This window comes from Phalacrocorax aristotelis, chromosome 2 (assembly GCF_949628215.1).
Source record: "Phalacrocorax aristotelis chromosome 2, bGulAri2.1, whole genome shotgun sequence".
Taxonomy (NCBI): Eukaryota; Metazoa; Chordata; class Aves; order Suliformes; family Phalacrocoracidae; genus Phalacrocorax; species Phalacrocorax aristotelis.
In genome coordinates this window covers 26,083,947-26,106,509 of record NC_134277.1, presented here as the reverse complement: position 1 = coordinate 26,106,509, position 22,563 = coordinate 26,083,947, and the positions used below count along the sequence as shown (strand labels likewise).

The window sequence follows — 22,563 nt, the reverse complement described above, 5'->3', positions numbered from 1 at the left end:
ACTGTTAATGTGCAATTTTTAAAGTAGCACAGAACAATTAATGATGCTTTTAACAGAAAATTTGGACACTACCTTGAGAATGTGTCTTGTATGCCTTTAAAAATTGCTTCATAGTGAAGTAGTTTAGGAATCTGAGGAATCTCTATTTTAGGTTTATGAATTATATTACAGCTGTAAGAAAAGGCACCACCTTGGAATGATGCAGTGAGCACAAAGCTGAAGACTTAGGAAGAAACTGAATATCCTTGAGGGCTGTACAAACTAAACTGAGACCCTGTAATGGTATTGACTTCAGAAGATTCACATCAGGTCTTTCAGAAATGTCTGACCACAGAACACAAAAGACCTTTTTCCTGAGTGACAGAAGGTACTAAAGAGGTATCCCAGATTTCCATCGTAAGGTGTGTTCTGTCATGTCAGATACCAATTGTTCCAAAAGACAGACAGGACATCACTCATACAATGCCTAAACTTTTTCAGCTGTACACACACACCTATCATCACAGGTTTCTTCTTACTAAACCCACAGAATCTAAGCAGTATTTTTTCAATATCAAACTATTTTCAATATGAAAGTACTTTATCAGTACAAATCTATAGTCTTGAGTCAGTATTAAAATGGATTTTACTCTGGCTTGAGAATACAGGAAAACTAAAGATGTTTCCATTTGTTATCAATGTAGACAAAGTAAAACCTCCGTAAGCACTTAGTTCCTTATCAGAGGAAATTAAATAACAGTGGCCTTTGCATATACAGTCTGACAAACACAGGTCTGGTCCTCACGCACTGCTGACCAATCTTTTTTCCTAGACTTGGGTTCACAGAGAACACAGCCGCATAGAAGGACTGGCTGTTGAAACAAAAAATAATGGACTAGAAACACCATTAACAGCATTTCAAAAATTTGAGATAACACAAATTCTAGTTGTTCCCACCATATCAGATGCTGTTCACAGTAAGTACTTAATAGACTGGAAGTTGAGAGGGCATTCCCAAGTTAAACGGAGTGCACATGCCCACCAAAAAGGTATGAACAATGAAGTAGTCATCTACTAAGATCACGTGTTGCAGTATTTACTCCTGCCTTTTTTTTTGAAGAGATGTAATGAAAGTTGGCAGAATTCAGTGAACAAATTGGCATTAGCTTTTCTATCACATTAACTAAGTCACATCTGACACCACTAACACTCTAGTGTTTCAGCCGCAGCATTTTTTGTGATAAGAATGAAATGATCAAAAATGACACATTTTATCTCAAGAGAAGACAAAGTACCATCAGATGTATAATGAACTAAGACATTGTTCTGCATACCTATCTAAGGAATTTGACAAGAGAATGTAGTTTGGCTTTGTCTGAGTGTGCTCATAACTCAGTTCAGCGAGCAGAGGAAATTAGAGTTCTACAGCATTTTTGTTTTATTATATCAACACAAAAAAAAGTGCCTGTCATTTAGAAGTGCATTAATTTCAGAAGTTCACAGGAAAAAAGGATGAAAAAAGATAATTAATTGAGGAGTTATAAAGCCTTAAAGCAATAAGAGGGACATATTAGCTGAATCCCTCCAAAAGACTGAATTGAATTAAATCTCTACATATGATATAAATCTGCACCTAACTTAAAAGATCAACTGTGCAATGGACCTGTCAAGGGCTAAAACTAACAACAACTTCTGTCTCTTATATTCCAGAACTGTCCATAAACCAAATCAACACAGCCAGTCTGTCAAGTATTATAAACTGACATTGCTACTGCTCTGATAAAAATTAAATTCCAGTTAAAAATTTTTGAAGACTGCTTCCACTTTATATGCTTCCATGTTTTTTGCCTCAAATGAAACATTACCAGATAAATCTGGAGAGTCCAAAACAGAGCTTCACAGGTCTCACTAGATTTTTGTGTTTAATATACTTTTTTTTGCTATCAAAAAGTACGTCCGTGACTCATCTGCTGTATCTCCAAACCGGGCTTTGATGGAATATTTCAAGCATTTAATAAAATTTTACAGAAAATTTTTGCCTTCATTTACATATGGGCAATCCCATTATCTACAAACTGGCATCTAGTAAGAGTTTGCAGTTTCTTTGCTGCTATTAGTCTGTTTGGATAAGAAAATTTTATGTGCATAGCTCAAGAGAAGAACCTAGTTAATTTTAGACTTTTTGATTGTCTGGTGTAATAGGAAAAAAATATGAAAATAAAAAATGGATAATAAGCAGGTCTCATTCTGCAGGATGTCATCTTTAAACACAATTATGCATGCACTCTTTGCAACAGATTCCTGCACAAATGGAAATGTATTTATAGTAAATGAAAAAGCAAGCTTGTAGTTCTTGGTGGAGAACCTGACTAAGCGAAAAAATACAGACCCAGAGGGCAAAGCAACAGAGATAAGTTTACAATAAAAACTTTTTTTTAATACATCAAATCAGTCTCTAGTACTAGTTTTTAAATGCTACTTGTAGGTTTAAACTTATGCAGACAGCTCTGACATTATCACAGATTCCTAACTTTAAGTACAACTTAACACTAACCCCTCTGCTTTGTCCTAATGTATTAGTCTATTTTACTTTATTATTGAAGATTTGTGAATAAAAATTCTACCAAGACAAAAATATTATCCTCCAAGGAAAGGAGCAACAGACATAAAAGCTGCCTATGTTCTGAAATTCATCAATACTAAACAGTTTTGTAACTCCATCTCTGCAAGAATATAAATTCTTAGGTCATCTATATTTTAGTGGAAGATGTAATCTTTTCTGCATATTAAGATGTGTTTTGTACAAGATTTTTCCCACTCAATTTAATCATAAAAGAAGTAAAAATGCCCCTTTCAAATTTAAATCTACTCCCTCTGAAATAAATTTTTCTCTGTTCTAGTTTTGCTAAAGCTATTGAAATGCTGCAGCCAATGCCGGTGCTGATGACACACGACGTTTATGCTGTGTGAACTGTAAGGCTACCAAGTGTCCCTTGCACCACATTTTAGACACATCGCTTAGAAACCTGCACTTCTTTTCAGGTTATGTGCGCCCCAGCTATTAATAGCGTGTAAACTCTGTTGGATTATCTGTCTGTGTAAAAAGAAGAGGAAGGCTGGCAAAGTAGCATTTTCCAGCAATAACATTTGGCTGTTTACTCTATGCTCCCACTTTGAAACAGAGAAGTCTGCTGAGCTTCAGAACTAACTAAAATATCTTTCTGCTTACTACTACAGAGATCCTACCTACAGGGTACGTGTTTTCTACATCTTTTCCAGATGCTAATTACAAATAGATAATGGTAGAAATGCTGGGTGGAAACAAAACATTCAGCTATCAAAACAATGAAGCTACTTCTAAAGAACAAATTAAGAAGTGTCTATCAGATTTGAACATATTTTTCTGATGTCAGAAAATATTATTAGATTAGATTATTAGATTAGATTAGAATTATTAGATTTCCCGTTGTAACACCCTACAATTTTTAATTGCTTCCTTAATGCAGTTGCATATACACTTAAAAAGATAACTTCAAACAGAGTACAAACTGAAACATATCTCCACTGTATCATCAAATTCAGAGTGAAGGTTCTATGTTTTTATCCATGTTTGTGTGGAACTAAGTCAAGGTCAAGAGGCAGCAGGCACAAACTGAAATATGGGAAACTGCATTCCAAAATTTTTTTAAAAAATATTTTGTTTTCCTCTCCCCTCTTTGACTGTGGTCAAACACCAGAACAGGCTACCCACAGAGGTGTGGACATTCAAAACTTGACTGGACACAGTCCTGGGCAACCTGCTCTACCTGACCCTGCTGTGAGCATGGGGTTGGAATAGATGGTCTCCAGAGGTGCCTTCCAGCCTCAACTGATTACGCATCTATGATTCTAAGTTGTTAGTATTTAAGCTTGTCTGCACAAACAGACATGTTATGATGAAATAAATTAATTTTGCGGATAACAACATATATAAAACCTATTATTTTTAAGTCAGACAACAGTAAGTGAGACAAAGCTGGGAAACAGAATCACAGAGTGCTTGATGTTGGAAGGGACCTCCAGAGGTCATCTTTTCCGTAAGTATCCAGAAGGCTGATAACGTTCTAAAATTTGCAAAGAAATTGACCTAATTTGCAATTTCTTTACCCAACTGATAGGTAAGTGAGCGCGAAGTTCAACAACTCATCAAAAAAGCTACTCACCTTCAGCTTTACTAAGCTCCAAAGCCAACTGCTCTCTGGCTTTGGTTTCTTCATTAAGACGTTCTTGTAATTCCTCCTGATACTTGATAAATTCTGTGGCCTCTTGTTGCTTTTTGAAGGACTCTCGCATAAGTTCTGTCTGAGTAATTTTAGCATGTTCAAGCTACCACAGGAAAAAATTATGGAAGTTAGGTAAACCAAAGGTCTTCTGGTAAATAACTATTCTATCATTCCTATTTATGCAACAGTTGCTTTACGGTGTTATAAGAAGTCTCACATAACTTCACTGGACTTTTGATAAGATCTTCACTAAACACACATTCGCAGACTACAATAGGAAGATTGACTCAGTACAAAAGTCTAAGCAAACAGGCTCTGTCAGTATAGTGAACTCAATGAACCACCTGGCTAAATACGTGTCTCCATTCGGGTAATTCCTGGTTTATAAGTTTACACTAGATTCACCTTTATTTACATATGTGTTTTGTACTAAATACAAGCAAGCTGCCACCCACCATATACTTGGGATGGCTTAAAACCACTGTATAAAAGCACTGTATAAAATGCAGAAGATTTGATACAAATTGACACAGGTGGTGCTTCATCTCTTTCTCTCCTTAAGATGAAGAAAAATGAGAACACCAGGAAAACTTGAATTTTGAATATACCACACTTTTCAACCAACAAGGAAGTAAAGCAATGCTTCTTCCAACTGTGTACACCTAGTAGAATTACTAAGGATTTTTTTATTATTCTCTGCTTGTCTGATGGGTTAATATTTAATGGGTACTACGACAGGTGTAGTGCTATCTCACTGTATCACTAACCTAAACTACTGGAAAACCAGGGCTGAAATGCATAAAATTGTATACTTACTGCCCAGTTTAGACATCTCCAAAGTGGTAATTTCAAAAATAATTAAAATTAGAATTACCAAAGCAAAATAGTAAGAAGGAATGTTACTCTAATGTTAGATGCTTTGATTACACAAAATGTTAATCTAAGATAACAGCAAACTGGAATCAGTTACCAAGATCTCTACTTCTCAACTGTTAACGTTTACAGCCTACATCCACCTCTGAGGGACACAAATACAAGTTGTCAGAGCTGAACCAGGCATGAGTTCTTCGTGTGGTTTGTATTCACAATAAGAAAATTTATTTCGAATAAGAATGTCAGAAAATGAAATAACACACATTTCCTGCTCCTCTCCCCTTTTTTTTCTTTCTTTTCCTTTTTAATACTACAGATATTGGCAGAAGTTTGTAAGACAGTAACATCTGTGGCTTTGTTACAGCTTCTATAAACATATTCTTCCTCTCAATTACTTAAAAAATAAAAGCTTTCTCACCATCTCCAGCTAAGTTCATGAGTATGACTGGCTTTCTTTAAAACTTCAGAAGAATGGGTTAGGAACATTTCATAGAACATTGCACACAAAATTATCCATTTAAAAATAAAATTACACTTTGAAAAGAATGTCTGAATAATGAATACATTTTCTTCTAGAATACACTGAATTTAAATACTTGATTTCCTTTCTACAGCATTCTTGTAGATGGACATCATTAATGTGAACTATTTATTCTGACAGAAGCTAAAGAAATGTATAAGTACTGCAGCAGAGTATCTGCACTGGTTTGAGATATTTTAGAAATCAGACAGTAGTCTTTACTTTCTTCTCACATTTTGAAGTGCTTAATGAAAGACCCATCTCAGATAAAAGGGGAACATATAAGTTTACTGTACATAGACAACCATAAAAATGGCTTACTCAAACGCATCAAATACTCCAATTAAAACTCAGAATAAAAATTACTCTCCAGATCTTTTCAGCAATAACAACTCAAGGCATTAAAAAAATATCACAGCACAAAACCAAAACGAAGGACAAACATGAACATGATTTTTTCATGGGATCACTGGAAGCCATTAGCAAGCTTGTGCTGGTTAATGTTACTAGTCAGTGCATAAACACTATAAAGCAACAATTTTAACCTCCAATGTAAGTTATTCAGTGAGAAAAATGTAAGGCAATAAGTAACATTGAAGTGCTTTAAAACAAAACTCAAATCTCTGTAATTCAATATATTTCTGTGTCTGCTAAATTTCTTTTGTTAGAAATGAGCAGAGAGAATTGTATAATTAAAGCTTTTTCATTGCCCATTAAAAACTGCCTAGGAAAAAAGCCTGTCACCAGTGCATAACAACTTTAACGACAGAGACAAGTTCATATAATTTTTCACTGCATTCTCTTCTATTTAAGCTGGTTTAAAATACAATTTCTTTTAAAAACTTTTATACTTACTGAATAGGGAGGTGTAGGCAAGGAGATTTTAGAGACAACTTTTAAAATGTGCCCCTTTTTTTTGTGGCTGAAGTGAAAAATTGAAGTATTTACAACTACAGAATTATTCTCATCCAAGTGTTCAGTGAAAGGAAAAGGATATGGTAAAGGCACACGAGACTCAACCTCGTATGTATCTTCTTCTTGGCCTTCAGTCCACAAACCGCTAAAAAGATTAGATGCCCAGTAGGTGCGGTAAGAATCCATTCCAAAAAATATCACTGTTGCTGTCTTCTCAAACACCACATCAGTATTTTGCACTAGCTAGGCTGGTTTTAGAAATTTTTAACAGGAGTTTTGTAACAGAACATGTATATTTTAACAGTCTGAAGACACATATCAGCACTGTCAGTGACAAACCTACTCAGAATCAGCAGGAAGCCTCAGATCACATTCTCAAGAGGAGTAATTCAGGAGTAGGTTAATCCAAAATAGAGAGAGATGCAAAAAAACTTTGTATGGACACTCTTAAAAATCCTTCTTAGAAAAGTTTCCCATGAAAAAGCAAGCTGGCACGTAATTCCCAAGGCAAGGAAGCATGACTTTGTTTTACCTGCACAGGTACGCTGGCAGAAAAAAAGCTAGCAAAACAGAAACTAAAAATGATTTTCCATCTCCACTACAGCAAATGAGAGAAATACAGATATGTCATTACTGGCCTTCATTCTTGTTCTTGGAGATAATTCAAAAGGAAGAACTTTCTTAAACTCTGCTAGTTTTTAAAAGGAAAGGCTTCCTGTTAGTAGCTCCCAACCAGAAGAGTTCAGGGGTGTGGCCTGATTTATTTACCTATGTGTAACACAAGCAGGTGGAATTTGAATTAATACACCCACTATATGCCTTCCCTGAAAAGATTCAAACTGCACTTCAGGTCTGAACTGTGTGTTCAGACAGGTCTCAAACAGTTACTTTGAAGATTTTGCCAGGTTTCTCTCACTCTTTTAAGTTTATTTTAAGAGATGGGTACAGGTCTGTATGCGCAACACAAGTGATGAAGAGGAAAGGTTAAAATCTTTTCTGCATGTAAGTAGTTTTAGTTTATAAAATATTGCAGAGCAGAAAAAAATAAAGTATTCCATTTCTAAATATTTAAAAATAATTGCCAAGTCACCTACGAACCCTTGGTATATACAGGAACTTTATATAATCCAGTAAGCACACAACAGACATTGCAAAGCAGGCAAGCTTGAACACTTGCAAAGTACCTCTACAGAAGAACCAGAAAAAGATGTCAATATTTATACTTAATACTGTGGGAAAATGTGTAATCAGATTAACATTTTATTAACTTAAAACAAAAAACCCAAACCAGATATAATCATCAGGGATAAATCCATATTTGTATAATCCATATTAATGAAAAACATGGGTGTGTATGTGTTTTAGTCAAAACATAACTCTGTTGCCGGTACTGGCAAGGTCTCAGCTCCAAAACTATGAAGGGAAAATAAATTTTCTTGATCAATTGACAAAATACACTGCTTAGAATACACTGAATACTTTCACTGGTATCATGAAAAATAAATACTGCAAAAATATAAGTCACAAAAGCAAAATAATTTAAAGATCAGCAGTGAAATGTTCAGAAAAAAGTGAAATAAATGACAATACTTTTAGAATCGTTGCATGAATTCTTAATTACTGTAAAAAAGTTGTTTTTCTTTGTGTCATCTGGTGTTTAAATGCAAGATCTCCTACAAATGCCTAACTGTATTTTTTAATAACTCCATATATTGGCGTATCTGCATATCCTTTATTATGGAATGCTAGGCCTTAGGCTGAAAAAAGACCTCAAAAAACCAGAGATCTCTTTTTAACTGAACTCATGCTCAAACAGAAGAGAGCTGTTGCAGAATAAGTTTGTAAATAAACACAATGCAGAAACTGATTTACAGGATCCACCAGATCCTGTAAACTGCTTCAGGGTTTGCTGAATTTGTATTTAACTTACTTTTAAGTTTAGTAAGTCACAAATTAGTCTTTTATCTTCTTCTTTTTTTAAAAAGAAGAGTATCAACTTCATTTTTGAAGTTGAAAAGCAACAAATACTTAAATGCTTAAAACTTCGAAAGTATTAGACAGCTGAATTTTCATATTACTTTTGCTATCACAGATTTTTTTCTCCTTCGCTTCCAATAGTTATGATCTACACATTTTACACCTAGAGACAAGACAGCAATGACTTTTTAAGTAATATCATTACTAGGTTAACTAATAGGTGGGTCTGTAGCATAAAACACACTGTACCCTTTGAATTCTAGTCTCAGACAGATTAAAGAGCTGACTCTAAAGACTGAGTTCTTCCGGAGAGTTTAAAAAGTTACAATGACATATGGAATATTTACTTTGATACCTTCAAATTGAGATGCATATACTCTAAAGATGAACATGATACGAGCAGTGTGATTTGAACTGACTGAGCTAGGTGTATAGATCCCATTTCCATTACAATGGAAGTACTCCAGAGAGCAACTAACATCCCACCATGCAAAGTACCCCGATAGCAAACCGAAAGGAGTACCCATACACTGCCTCTTCTACGGAGGTCATTCATGAATCACATACCTCACATAAATACTGGAGTGCTAGAATGCAGCCTCCTTTTCTGATAGCAAGGTGGTTATGTGCTTAACTGGCCATGTTTAATTCATAGCTGGAAGAGACAGACAGAGAGCTCCACCTTCCTGGCCACTCAGTTGACTAAAATGCTCGTCAAGAGAACTGGGCACAGTTCCTCTTAATCCTCCCTCTTCACAAGGGCCAGCTCAACGTGCCCCGACACTTCCTGCCTTACCTCTGGGTTGCAGCAGAATGCAGACGACACGTATGAGCAATGAAAGAGTGCCCTATACTGACAAACATGGCCAAATTCAGGCTTACTCTGCAGTCCAAAGCAGACTTCTAACATGTATCTAAATTCATCAGTAAGTCATGTTGGAGCAGACTTTTTTTGGGTGTAGGCACTTGAAGTATTGTTTCAGCTTTCAAAACGAGCCTACAGGTTTTAGGCTTATAAAAACACATTCATGAGAAAAATAAAGAAAGAAAATCTGAGACAAAAAATTCAAAATGCTTCACTATTAGGTCACCCTACCTGATTTGAAGTTTCATTGATAGCTTCCAGAAGCTTTTCAACAGCTGCCTGTAGTCGAGAACTAATATTCAGAACGAGTTCTTCATTTTCGGGATCTATTTCCACTCCACCTTCTGCGAGATGTTGGCTCAGTAGTCCTTCATCTGTTGCTCCTGACCACATGTTAATGTCATCATCTCCCATACTACTACTGTGATATGAGGAACAGGGCTCTGGAAAAACAATAGTTACCTTTTCACACAGACTCTTAGCACTTCAAAACATGAAAAACTGTACATCTGAGTTATGATTAGAAAGACAAGTAATAAAATGATTAAAATATTTGTACTGGTCACAAAGACAGAGAGGGCAATATTGCATACTAAAACTTACACAAACATGGTACACAATGCATTAACTAAAACCAAGCAGAAGGGAAAGAGGAAAAGGAGATACTAACAGAAATATTTTAGGCATCCTTTCGGTATGCTCTTGGGCTCTGAGTCTCATCTTCAAACCTTTGTTAGTACCAGCAACCCTTACTACTTTGAATAACTTGCAATAATGACTTGCAAGATTGTCTTTAAAATACAACTGGGTTAAAAAAAAAAACAAACCACAGACTGCCAGCCTGTTTCACCAATGCCCAGCTATGTTGTGTGCACTAACAAGAACTGTTCAAGATAGTGATTTAAAAGCATAGACTCAAGTGAGTGAAGGGAAAGACATGCATACAATTCAGACAACTTCTCAGGATAAACAGACTAGAATACAGAACATGAAAATTCAGCATTATTATTAGAACTGAAAATTGATTAAAATGTGTAGCTGAATAAACCAAATACAGTGCAGGGGACTGTAACTGTCCCTGCTGATGGGCCACACAGCACCTGCCTGCTTCTCAATCTTCCCAAGGTCTGATTTAGTTTAAGGGCATTACCCATTCTGTCTGCAAAGCAGGAGATACAAAGTTTGTCTATGGTATTAAATTGATAGTAATTCATCTAGAAAACAGTAAATCTGCCGTATTTAGAATTCAGAGCTGTATTTAAGCAAGACAGGTGGGAGCAAGCAAACTCCTCAGACATTTTAAAATCACACTTTCAGTATGAAATAATGCAGTAGTACATCACAATGATAGATAACTATTGTTGATATTGTGTTTTAAAAATTAAGAAGTGTTATATCATTAGGCTGCTAGATTTGAAATGTCAGAAATAAATGCTATTGAGGAAATTTTTTTAAAATGTCAGTTTATTTTAATGAAATATATTTCTGAAATATATTTAAAATAATGGGGGGTGTGTTGGTTTTTTTAAACAATTAGATGTTGTTTTTGCTTAGGATTTTCTAAAAGAAACACTGTATTTTTGGAGAACAGCAGTATGATTAAATGAGTTAAGAACAGTCAATGCCCTTTTAGCAATAAAGTTGCAATACTGGGTTATCTTTGTATTTAAGTTCCTGGTTACTCCATGAATTGTGACTGCTGAACTGAAATGGTTTTTTTAGTTACAGAAATTGAAATTAAATTCTAATAAGTGAATTTTAAAAATCACTTCAAAAAATGTAGTTAGTACTCTTGTTGGTTACAATTTCCTTATACTTGCTCTTGCCTCTTAACCAGGCATGCAAATAACACTGGAAATACAAGTCCTCTTGTTGATATTTTTTGAACCCAGCAAGAAAGTCAGATTCTAGTTTTCAGGTTTGATTTTAGTTTTGTTGTGTTTTTTGTTTTTTTTTAAAAAAAGCTGCAACATGATTAACCATCTGGTTTATTTACGATACTTTTATACCTGCAAACATTCTGATAATAATACCTATGCATTTATGTCGTTGTGGATGCAGCTGTATATTTACCCATATTCAACAAACTAATCTACAGTGATTTTAATTTGGAGAAGTTTCATTTTGTTTACTTTTATCTCATGGTTGCTAAGATTCTTTTTAAATGCAGATGTATTTAGCAATTTTTTTCCTTCTAGTTATTCATTACTGTTTCATATCTCCTTTTAGGTATGTGGGATATAACGTTACAAACTCTTTTCACATTCCAAAGGGAAAAAAACAGAAGCACATGAATGAAACAAATAACCAGATGAATAGAATATACATTCACATGGCACCTTTCATCTACACAGGATTTCAAAGCACTTTGGAACCTCAGTCACAAACTACTGTAGTGGAGTCACCCTAGCAGTGGCTGGCAGTCATTTTCTGCCAGCACACTAAATATTTGCAATGGGTTTGTATAGCATAAAGGTTTTCCCATAACATCGTAATAGTCCACTCCCCTCCAGTGTAAGAAAGGCTGCAAAATGAACAATTTCACATTTTTCATCAAATAGTATTCTGATTTCTCACCACCCAAATCTGGGTTGGCTCTGGGTGTCTCAGAATATCAATAGTGGTGCAGAAGCTTTAATATCCTCAGAGCAGAAAGGACCTTCATTTAAGATGGACATCAAGCAGCATAAGTATTTCCAAGTGCTGTGCCAAAGTATTGGTTAAAGACTGAGCTGAAGGAAAACATATTCCCTGCTGAGCCACCAACACACTTACTGCAGCACCTGATGCTCTTTGGAGGCCACCCATCTTAAGTACTGATCAGGAAAGACCCTGCTTAGCTTCAGAGATCTCACAAAATAAAAGCCCACAGTACAGTAGCACAGCTATAAACAAGATAAAACAACGACATATTAGTTATTGTGCAATCTAATTCTTTCTTGACGGAGTATAAATATCTATGTAATGTTTCTGTTTTCCTTCTCAGGCTTAACCCATAATTCATGTAATATAACCTTTATATTTTAGGAAACTATTTGCTTGAGAGATACAGCTGAATTGTGCAATGATGAACATATGTCAAATACAAAAATAAACATAATACTAAGTAACTGCAGAAACGTGCAGCCTGTTGCAAAATCATCTTTGATTGATGATGATTAACTTCTGGCTGTCTGGCAACTTTTAGGGAAAAACTTAAAAACATAGTTGCCCGCTCAGAATGTAATCTTTTAAAAGCCAGGTCCAGGTTATGTCTCTTACATTAATAGTATCACTAACACTAATTCTTGCCAGAGACCAGAACAGTACAACTTGGCCTCCAAGAACTAACAACAAGATTTTAAACTCCTATTTTGCTTATTGTTCTTCTGTAATTTGCTTCCATTTCTTCTGGATAAACACAAAATAAACCAATGTTAAAATATAATTTTTAATATGAAAATCTCAGAACAAAACATCATAATTTACCTGAAATAACTATAAGAAATGAGGAAAGAAAAAGAGCACTGTCACCTAGACTATAATTCAGCACATGGAAACTTTACTGCTCTCAAAAATAAAAAAAGGAAAAAAGGGAAAAGTATCAAATGCACACAAAACCTGTAATATTTCTGTTTATTCTGTAGGGTTGGCAACTCAAAAGAGAAAAATCAATGGCAAATGATGAGCATAGACACCCATATTATAATTTCTACAGAGTGGCACTTGAGAATAGGAGTTCACCTTAAATGTCTTTCTAACTGCAAAGTGAAAATCTCTGTATCTTTTTCCTCTGAAAATGGTCTTAGTACACAGCATCTTAGTACAGGATCTTTTCAGAAGATTTTCAGTGGTGGAAGCAAGAAATAGAAATGTCAAGTCTTATTCACTGTCCCTGGCAGTTGAATGCCTAACCCCCATTTTACTAACCCCTATAATGCTGTTCAATTTCCCACCCCAATGGAACTAAAATAAAATTATGTCCCCAAATTTTTTTTTTCAGACAACACAAAATCATAAATAGAATATAACTGGCCCAAGGAAAAATATCTTCTCCTTGCGTAAACTCTGTCCTTGTATCAAAACAAAAACATAACCCAACAAAGGTTCATATTGTTTCCCTGCCGTGAAGCTTGCAGTTCAGTATGCCAGATGTCATGGCCCACTGAATCTTAAGATAAGTGCTTAATTATACAGTGCTTACCCAGAAGTTTCAGATACAGAAGTTGTTTATGAGCTGCCAACTGACATTTATGAAGCAACACATATTTTGCATCATGTAGAGCTAGTATCTCAATTTACTCCTGGGATTCCACTCAGAAATTAAGGTTAGGGGTTACAAGTTGAAAATAAAAAAACCAGTTTAATGGCAGTTCAGTGTATAATGCTATTTGCTACCTTGTTCCTGGTACACTGTTCGGAAACAAGGAGCTCAGAAAGTAGGTAAGAGGGTTTAATGTCCAAGGAATTCCATAAACTCACAGGTTTCTCCAGAGCAACCTGTGTTACTGCAGTCCCTCTACCCAAGGTACATCATCTGAGGGAGGAGAACAGCAAAGCCCGCTGTGTCTGTCACAGTGATTCCTGGCCCAAATCTCCAGATGTAATTAACTCACCAGATGACGTTGCACAAATGCTGTTCACTTCCAGTGATATACTTTATGACTGATATTTGAACTTTACTCACGCTGCTAGAAACATAATCCTGTGTTATCCAATAACCTGGGCAAGGCCCCACATAAACCTCTATATGCCCTACAAATCAGGTTGTGGTTATAAATATGTGGTCTTAGTGACTCAGCTTTTTAAAATGCTGAAACTCAGCAAAACCAGTGAGTTTTGCTTGTCAGTAAATATGGATTACGTTCAGAATGTCAGAGGGAATTAACTTGATTAAACACATTATTTTTTTCTATTTTATTATTAGATCTTTACTGGTACGAATTCATTCCTATAAAATTTTCTCATTAATTAAAAACAAGGATCTGTTTGGCTAGGTATTAGAAAATAGAAAAACATGCACAGGTTAAAATACAAAAGTAGTGTCTACCTATTTCTTACTTCTAGAAAACAACGGGGAAAAAATTTATAAGCTTATGTGCTGTCAGGCCATTCAGTGGAAGTATAGGAAATGAATAACAACAGGCCTGTTGCTGAAAACACTAACAGAATGCGTCATCTAATTCCATTTGAAGAAGGATCAAATTCTTCAGCTGATGAAATAGTACGACTGCTACTATGGCTGTCTGACCCCAGTGGCAGAACTATGTACACAGCAAGGATGCTGTCGTACCATTTTGAAAGGAAAACAAAGAGAACTTTGAATACAACCTCAGAGAACATTGCAAACTATACATTCACCCATTATAGCCACTGTAAGCTTGGTTCTTCTTTAATCCTCACTCTTTTCTTTGGTTTCTCCTCCTTTCATAATTGTTTCTGAATGCAAGGAGACATGCAAAAAAGAATACTGGAATAAACTACTGGCATGTGAAAGGCTCTATACCAAGGGGGGCATTACAATAACAGACAAATTGCTTTGTTACAGAGGAGTGAATCCTTACATGCCTCTTCAAAACACACTCATAGCAAACACAAGAATTAAAACAAGCCAACCTTCACCACTAGCCGAATGGAATACAGTTCTTTTCTATTTAAGGGAGCACTCTTTCACCAGAAGACTTCACAGGAAATTAACAATACATTCCAATTACTGAGCCTGTTGTGCATTTAGACAGTAGTATTATGAAAGCTAGGCATCAATCTACATTATACCCACCCTAAAATACCAATTAGGCTACTCTTCCAACTGTGCTTTTCTACATATATGCAACGCAAGTAATCCATATTAAGAATTGTTAATGACAATGATTACTGGCATACACCAGTATACATATCGCTGTGCCTGAGCAGGCAAAAAGAAAACGCATGTAATCTGCATTGTACCTCCCTGTGCAGAGCAAGCACATATGAAAGTAGCCAAGGGCAACAATCACGTATTAACGCTTTGTACATACAGTTATGTATTTAGGGTCTGAGAAAAGGCAGAAATATTCTCAGTAAATGAGAATGAGGGAGAACAGCAGCAGTACACGGTCTGTGGACAGGCATGATACAACTATGAACAAGGTTCAGTGAATGCACTAGGTACATGTAACCTTGACAGTCTGTGATCACTGCCTTCATAACCAGAACACGTTTTTACTCCTTTGGGCAATGTATGTTGTGAAAACCCCAATGCTTTTTACACAATTCAGACTATACAATGAGAACAGAAAGAATACAAAGAATTTTTATGAACTGCTGGTTTGAATATAGAAAACTTGTTTAAAATGCTGTTTACATAAGATTTAAGACTACCTCAGAATACAAAAGGAGGTGATGTAAACTCTGAGCCTGGTCATTGTTCCTTTTACCATTTGGCTAGGAGACTGCATGGAAAATAGTTTCCCGGGGTTGAGGATATTTACTCTGAAGTGCTTTAACATAAGCAAGCTCTACTCATTTCCTACCCCAAAGCAAAGTGCAAGAATACTACATTTTGGAAAAAGCGACCCCTTCAATTATAGTAGCAATTGTTCTCAATCTTTAAGGTCTCCTCGGCAAGAATCAAAAATTATGGCCAGAAGCTTAGTTATCCAATCTAAAATTCGGGGGAAAAAAGGCAAAGCCTCAAAAGTCTGAATTTTCAAAAAATAATTTTCCTCACAATTAAATACAGTGAAATGTGCAGAAAACAAAACTTATGAGTTTTTTTAATGAAACAGCAGCACTACACAGGCATAAAAGTGCTTTTAACTTGAAAAATTCAAGAATCCTTATACTGCAGCTGTTCACATCTCACCACAGATAACCTTTTGAGTAATCAGCTGAGATACCGCTGTGCTGCTACAAGTCATACATCCTTTCTTAACTTGCCCCAAGGCTTAATGTGACCTATATTTAAAGCCAGAGGGAATTAAAAATATTTAATAACCTACATTCTGAATGAAAGAGGTAATGTTGCTCTTCCTTTACCATTTGTATTATTACTCTGTAGTAGACTCTCTCTTAATAATGAAACGTATTATTTGACTTCCAGTTCTCTTTCTCATTCACAGTAGTTAAAACTCCAGCCAAAACCAGATGTATCATGTGTTTTAGGCTGAACTGGTCTGTTGCTCATTGCCTCCCCATAAGACCCAGGATGAAAGTACACATCCTTACACTGGTTTCTGTACCACGGGTACCTAAATGGCAATACGATCGAGTGCCTATTCTTGCCCAAAAGAGAAACAGACACTATCCTAGTACAATCACAGGAAACTAAACAGAGCCTGGAAGAGTTCTTAAGACACTGGTAAGCAATTGACTACAATGTTAAAATGCCCCTTCAGGCTTGTGCCAACTAGCACTCCTCCAAACAGCTAATGGGCAAGGCTTGGCAGTGAGAAAGTTCCTGGAACTGTTTCCAAAAGGCTGTTTGCATGCAACCGCTCCCTCTAGGAGGCTAAGGAAGTCCACGAGCGCATATATATATATATATATAGGCTGCCCCATGCCAGGCTGCCAGAGTGACCAGCAATGTCCTGATACGTATTAAGTGCACTAGATACGGCCTTTGACACCAGTTCCCTTTCCCCACATGTACACAGGAAGGCGCAAAGCTGGTGCAAGATGCCATGGAGCTATGTTTCATTCTCTTTCTCTTCACCTCCTTCAACAGGAACATATTTATTTTTGTATTTCTCAATCACTTTCCCATTCTGTTGCAGGCTCCTACAAAGGAATTATAACTGGTTTGGGGCATGATGCAGACAACTCCTGAAACATTGTGTCTTAAGCAGAGATGTCATGTGGATTCAAATTACAAACTGTTTTAAAAAATAAGTTTATTTTTAATTAAAATTTCAAAACTAAGGTTATTTAAATACATCATAAAAGTATGCAAATGCTACTTCTTATGAAATAGAAAACCACACACAAGCAGTACCTTTTTCATACCCCACACGGATACAGGGTTTTACTGACTCCTCTGTCTCTGTGTCCCACCCAGGTGGTTTGGAAGGTTGGACTTTCCCAGACCGATCCAGTAACCCAAGAACATGGCGACCAATTGTCTCCTCCATGGCCATAGTTGTCTTCACAACTTCTAAAAGAATCTTCATGAGTTTCTCATTAGCCTTCTGAAAAACATGCCTGCAGGACAGAAACTGAATCAGTCCTTTAATTTTTCCCTGCTTTCAGAGTAGTTTTTATCCCTTAAAGCACCTTGCAACCAGGAAAGATTTGCAGTTGAAACAGTAAAATTAAGATTTATTTTTTAAGACTAAAACCCACATCATATACTTAAATACTAAAAGCTCATTTGTGTTGAAAGTCAGTTCTTTTTACAAAATATGTAAAAAGTCAAACTATTTATCAGTATTTGTACTTTTTCTAGTATTTTATCTAGCTATTCTTTTAAAACAGAGGTCTATATTTGCCTCCTATTCATTATGAAATTACTCATTTCTCAAAGTCACAATTAAAAAGATTGTTTGCCTACACAGATCAAAAAAGTTACAGAATAGTCAAAAGGCATTATCAAATACAACAATTATATTAGTATAATTTATAAAAAATATGTAAACTTATTTCCTATATGTACATACAATGGGTATACAAATACACATTTGTATAAATTATGTACATGACTATGTGTGTAATATGAAACATATAATAAAACAGGTTAAGATTTGTCTTATCCTCTATGCCATTACATACACTGTTGAGCTTTATAAAAAATAAGACATTTAATCTAAAGTATGTAAACTTAGAAATATGGTTATCTAGAATAAAAAAATGTCATTATCATCAGTCAGAATAAAGCTTATAAATATTATTAATTTAACAAGAACACAATCCACCACATTTTTAAAAAAAGAATATTTTCTGAACAGTTCTAAGCACCTTTCTTTAGAAAGAAGAGCTGAAGGTGTTTCATCAGGTTTTCTTCCTCGATCTTCATCCTCAAAGACCTGCTCTCTCACATCATTTTGGTTTTCATTTTCATTCTGAGTAAGTTTTTGCAGAGGGAGAAAAGACAAAAAAGGCAGAAATCCTGTCACGCGAGAATCAACATATTCTTCCTATATGCAGTAGAACATGAGATTTAAAACCTAAATTAGCTGTGTTTTGTTAATAAAACTGCTGCACCTAATTACAAATCTAGAAATACTCTTCCTACATGGAAAAAATTAACTAAAGCATAAATAAAAAAAACCCAGGAAATTAGAAAGGCCTATTAGAAAGAATTTTGTTAGGCTGATTAAACAGTCCTTGTTTAATAGCAATATGAAAATATAAGTTTACCTGAGTAAATACCTATATAATAATCCCCACCTTCAAGCTGTTAAATTAGCTTCTGCTTACCTGAAGTAAAATACTATGTCTACCAGGTACCACCTGCTCTGTTCAAGCAAAAACCAACATCTTTCAGGAAAATATATTACATAAAAAGAGTAGCAGCGAAAAGGAATCTTACTAGTTTTACATGTCACAGCTGCCAAGAAAATCAAAGGCCATATTTACCTCTGTTTGTGTGCTGTTGTTTTGTAGCTCATAAAACAGCCTTTCTTTTCCAGGTACAGATTGTTGCTTTAATGATTCCAGTTCTTCTAAAAGCATTCTCTCTCTCTCTACAACCAGGCTGTCATTCTCCATTGAGACACGCTAAGAAAGAAGTGTTATAGAAGCACACACAATTTTTTAAGCTTCTGAGTATTAGTGAGTCCTGTCGTTTCCAATTTTTTACATATTCTGCACAATGAAATTTCAGTCCACTTCATTAAATGGTTACAAAGACACCAAAAGCTTTCTAGAATGGAATACAGCTAATAAATACTTCTGTTATCTTACACCTTCTTTAAGATTTTCATAGAACTTGTATGCTTTTTATGAAACACAGTAGTCACAATGCAAACTGGAAGATTAATTTCTATTATTACATGCTATAGTACATGTTTTGCACACACACAAAAAAGGATCAAAATAAGTTGTTTCTATAAAAAGCCCATATACACTCTTTTAGAAGAGCGAGAATTGTTCATGGCTTAAACACAACACATATATTCCTACGTGCTTCTTATGGATAAACCATCCTTGGCATTAAAAACTGGAGAAAAGCCAGCAGCATAGGTTCTACTTAATGTTTTTCATCTGTGTCAGGAATTTGTAACCCCTGACAAAAGATGCAGTTGAAAATTGACAAAGAGGTAAAAGGAAAAAGGATGTATATATTGAAAGGGAAGATTAACAGGATAAATGATAGAAAGACACCTACAAAGCAGATAGAAGAAACAGACGGCTGACATTGCTGGAAAAGACACATAGGATACAAGTGACTGGCTCTCTAGAATTCCCAGCTCCTTGAGCCCAAACTTAAACAGAACAGAACGAGGTTTGGATAAAGTCTGAAGGAACCTAAAGCTCCATTCCACAGTGAAATCAAAGAATTTTAGAATTCACTGATTACTATTTCCATGTGTATCTCTGTGATGCTATACTGTCAAAATTAAATCAGAGAAACACAAATTCTTCTGTATTCTGTTTACTTTGTCTTTCAAGGGGAGGGATCCTTGAACACAAGTCTATAAATGACATTATTTTTGAAGACCGAAGCACGAAGATAAATCAATGAGTTGCATTAGCATACTTACTATAGGCTTTGAATAGATGCAAAGTGACAGCAAGTTAAGTTTAAAAAGGCAAAGAAATAGTGGTGTTACCCACCAAACTCCACAGATTTTGTTTCATTCCAACAGTCAGTAAGGACTTAGCTGTTGGACTCATTGATCGTAAGGGTCTTTTCCAACCTTAATGATTCTATGACTTAATCTCCCACGATTTTAAAAAAAAAAAAAAAGCCAAAACACATTGCTGCACGAAGCTGCCAATATTGTTCAGTTTCGGACCTGAAGAGGGATGAAGAAAAATGGAGAATTCTATAGTATTTTTAGCCATGGCTGGTGGCTTCATTGATGTAAATAGATGCTAGCCTGCATCCTGCACAGGGCCACATATCTGGAAGATGGCATGGTTTACAGTGCATCTGCACTCACTCACTCTTCTGGCTGTTGTGCAGCACTGCAGGCTTTCTCCAGGTTTACTGAAGTCTAAATTGATCTGTCACTGACTGGACTTCGATTAAAGAAAAATACTTTTATACATACATGCATATATGCATTTGTATATATACACACAAATAGTTACATGTGCACACACTTATTTGTATAGTAAATATGTGCATGCCTCTCAGTATATAGAGATACACAAGTATCAATAAATATAAATCTGCCTGGTGATGTGACTTCGTTAACCCACATTAACGCATTGAGTCAAATCCCATATTACCTCAGCTAATTGCACTTTAAGATTCTCAAGCTCTGCTAAGAGTTGCTCTTGATTTTCTTTTTGACGTTCCATTTGCTGCATGTGCCCTTGTCTCAGTAATTCTGTTGCCTGCTGATGTTCCTGGTATTGCCGTACTAGCTCCTGGCGCATGTCTTCCAGACGTTCCTCATACAACAACAGCTGACTTGACATTTCTGTACTGTAGCACTGAAATATGGGAACTATTTTAGCATTTTATGTTCAATGACAGTTTCTAGTAAATGAGTTTTAGAAAATACTTTCAGAAATTAAAGTAGCTATCAGAAAAGCATTATCATATTGCCTGCTCCTTTGAAGGACCATGCTTAGAATTATTCTCCATTTGAAAGTAAGTTTTTTAAAATGACTGAACAGTGTTAACTCTTTTGCTTTATAGCTGGTGGGGATCTCAACAGAAAATGCAGCAGCAGACATACATGCATTTGAGTGAGTGAGTGTGTGTAGAACAAGAGACATTTCAGAGAGCATGAAACGGAATAATCTGTTTTCATGTAACCAGTGTCATATTCCTTTCCTCACAGAATAACATGAAGCTATGACAGTCAGGGAGAAGAGAGCAAATAAGGGTAGATGATTTAGGTCTAAAGTTGTCACCCCTTTGAAAGGGAAAGGAAAACTTTTAAATGGAATTTTCATCCTAATATCTTTCTTTGCAGTTTTCTCATTGAAATGAGCTGTAAATCCATTGGAAAGATTATTCAGATATGGTGTTATAAACTGCCAATTTTTTTTTTTTTATGCTTACCGGGGTTTCTTCTGCTGTAAGCCCTTTGACATGGGAAAAAAGTTCTTCAGAAATCACTGGTTCATGTGTGGTCTGTCCTAATATGCAACCAGGCTTGGTATTAGAATGCAGCTGTTCTCCAAGTGAATTGATCTCACCAGACTCTTCAGTGAGTTCCCTGCAAAGTGATTTCAATTCTTCGTGCTTACTGCCTTTTTCTGTCGCTTTTCTAAGAGGGCCGTCAACCTCTTCTTCACTATGTTGCCTTTTGATTTCAAAATGCATTCCCTGTTGATGTACAGCCTGCGTTTGTGCTGCTTCTTCCTTCTGCCTAGTAATTCTTGACAATTCAGTCTGTTTGGCAAATGCTACACTCATTGACACTATTACCTGAAAAAATATGAAAAAATCTGTATTAGTTAATGATTCACAGCATCTCATATTGAAGAAATCTCATTGCTGACTATCAATAATATATATAAAAGTACTAAAAGTTCTGAACTATGATTATATGGTATCTTTTTCACAGAATAAAACAGAAAAGTAAAAGAACATAGGTATGTTGTCAATTTCATCAACAGTCCCAACTTAAAACACAGACATGCTGTATTTAAGGTAGTTTAATAAACTATGATGCTATTTTAAATTAAAATATATTACTTAGCACAGAATTACCTAGTTCTTTTTTTAAAAGATTCTATAAGGTGACTTTAAGAAGTCCTGGCATATTGACTTAAGTGCAGCTGTGCTAAGCTTCCTCTGTCTAACCAAGGATCCTTTGTAAATATTTCACTGACATGGAATTTTGGGCTGTATAAAGACAGCAGTGCCCTGTGCTTGATATTCATCCCAGGAATTCTATTTGACCAGAAAGAAACTTTTACTGGCATTAAATAGCTGCAGTTTCAGTTACAACAGGCTGGTAACTTGTGCTGCTAAGTATCTCCTTCTAATACAAATAAATCCCTTTTCCAATCATGTGAGCAGTTCTTTTCTAGATTTAGAATACAGCCATTTATAGCATAAGCTACAAAAAGTGTGAAAAATAGTATAATAA

General features: G+C 35.6%; 1 protein-coding gene across 8 annotated transcripts in view; it reads right to left on the bottom strand.

The window, feature by feature from the left end:
• Positions 1–22,563, bottom strand: part of AKAP9 (A-kinase anchoring protein 9) — a 120,814-nt gene that overhangs the window by 35,674 nt on the left and 62,577 nt on the right. For all 8 annotated transcript variants that reach the window (XM_075082806.1, XM_075082808.1, XM_075082807.1 and 5 more), the window contains 7 exons: positions 21,528–21,896; positions 20,744–20,950; positions 18,923–19,063; positions 18,302–18,405; positions 17,343–17,548; positions 9,623–9,834; positions 4,182–4,344 (listed from right to left, as the gene is read on the bottom strand). In XM_075082806.1, coding sequence (XP_074938907.1) covers positions 4,182–4,344; positions 9,623–9,834; positions 17,343–17,548; positions 18,302–18,405; positions 18,923–19,063; positions 20,744–20,950; positions 21,528–21,896 — 1,402 coding nt within the window. The remainder of the gene's footprint in view (positions 1–4,181; positions 4,345–9,622; positions 9,835–17,342; positions 17,549–18,301; positions 18,406–18,922; positions 19,064–20,743; positions 20,951–21,527; positions 21,897–22,563) is intronic.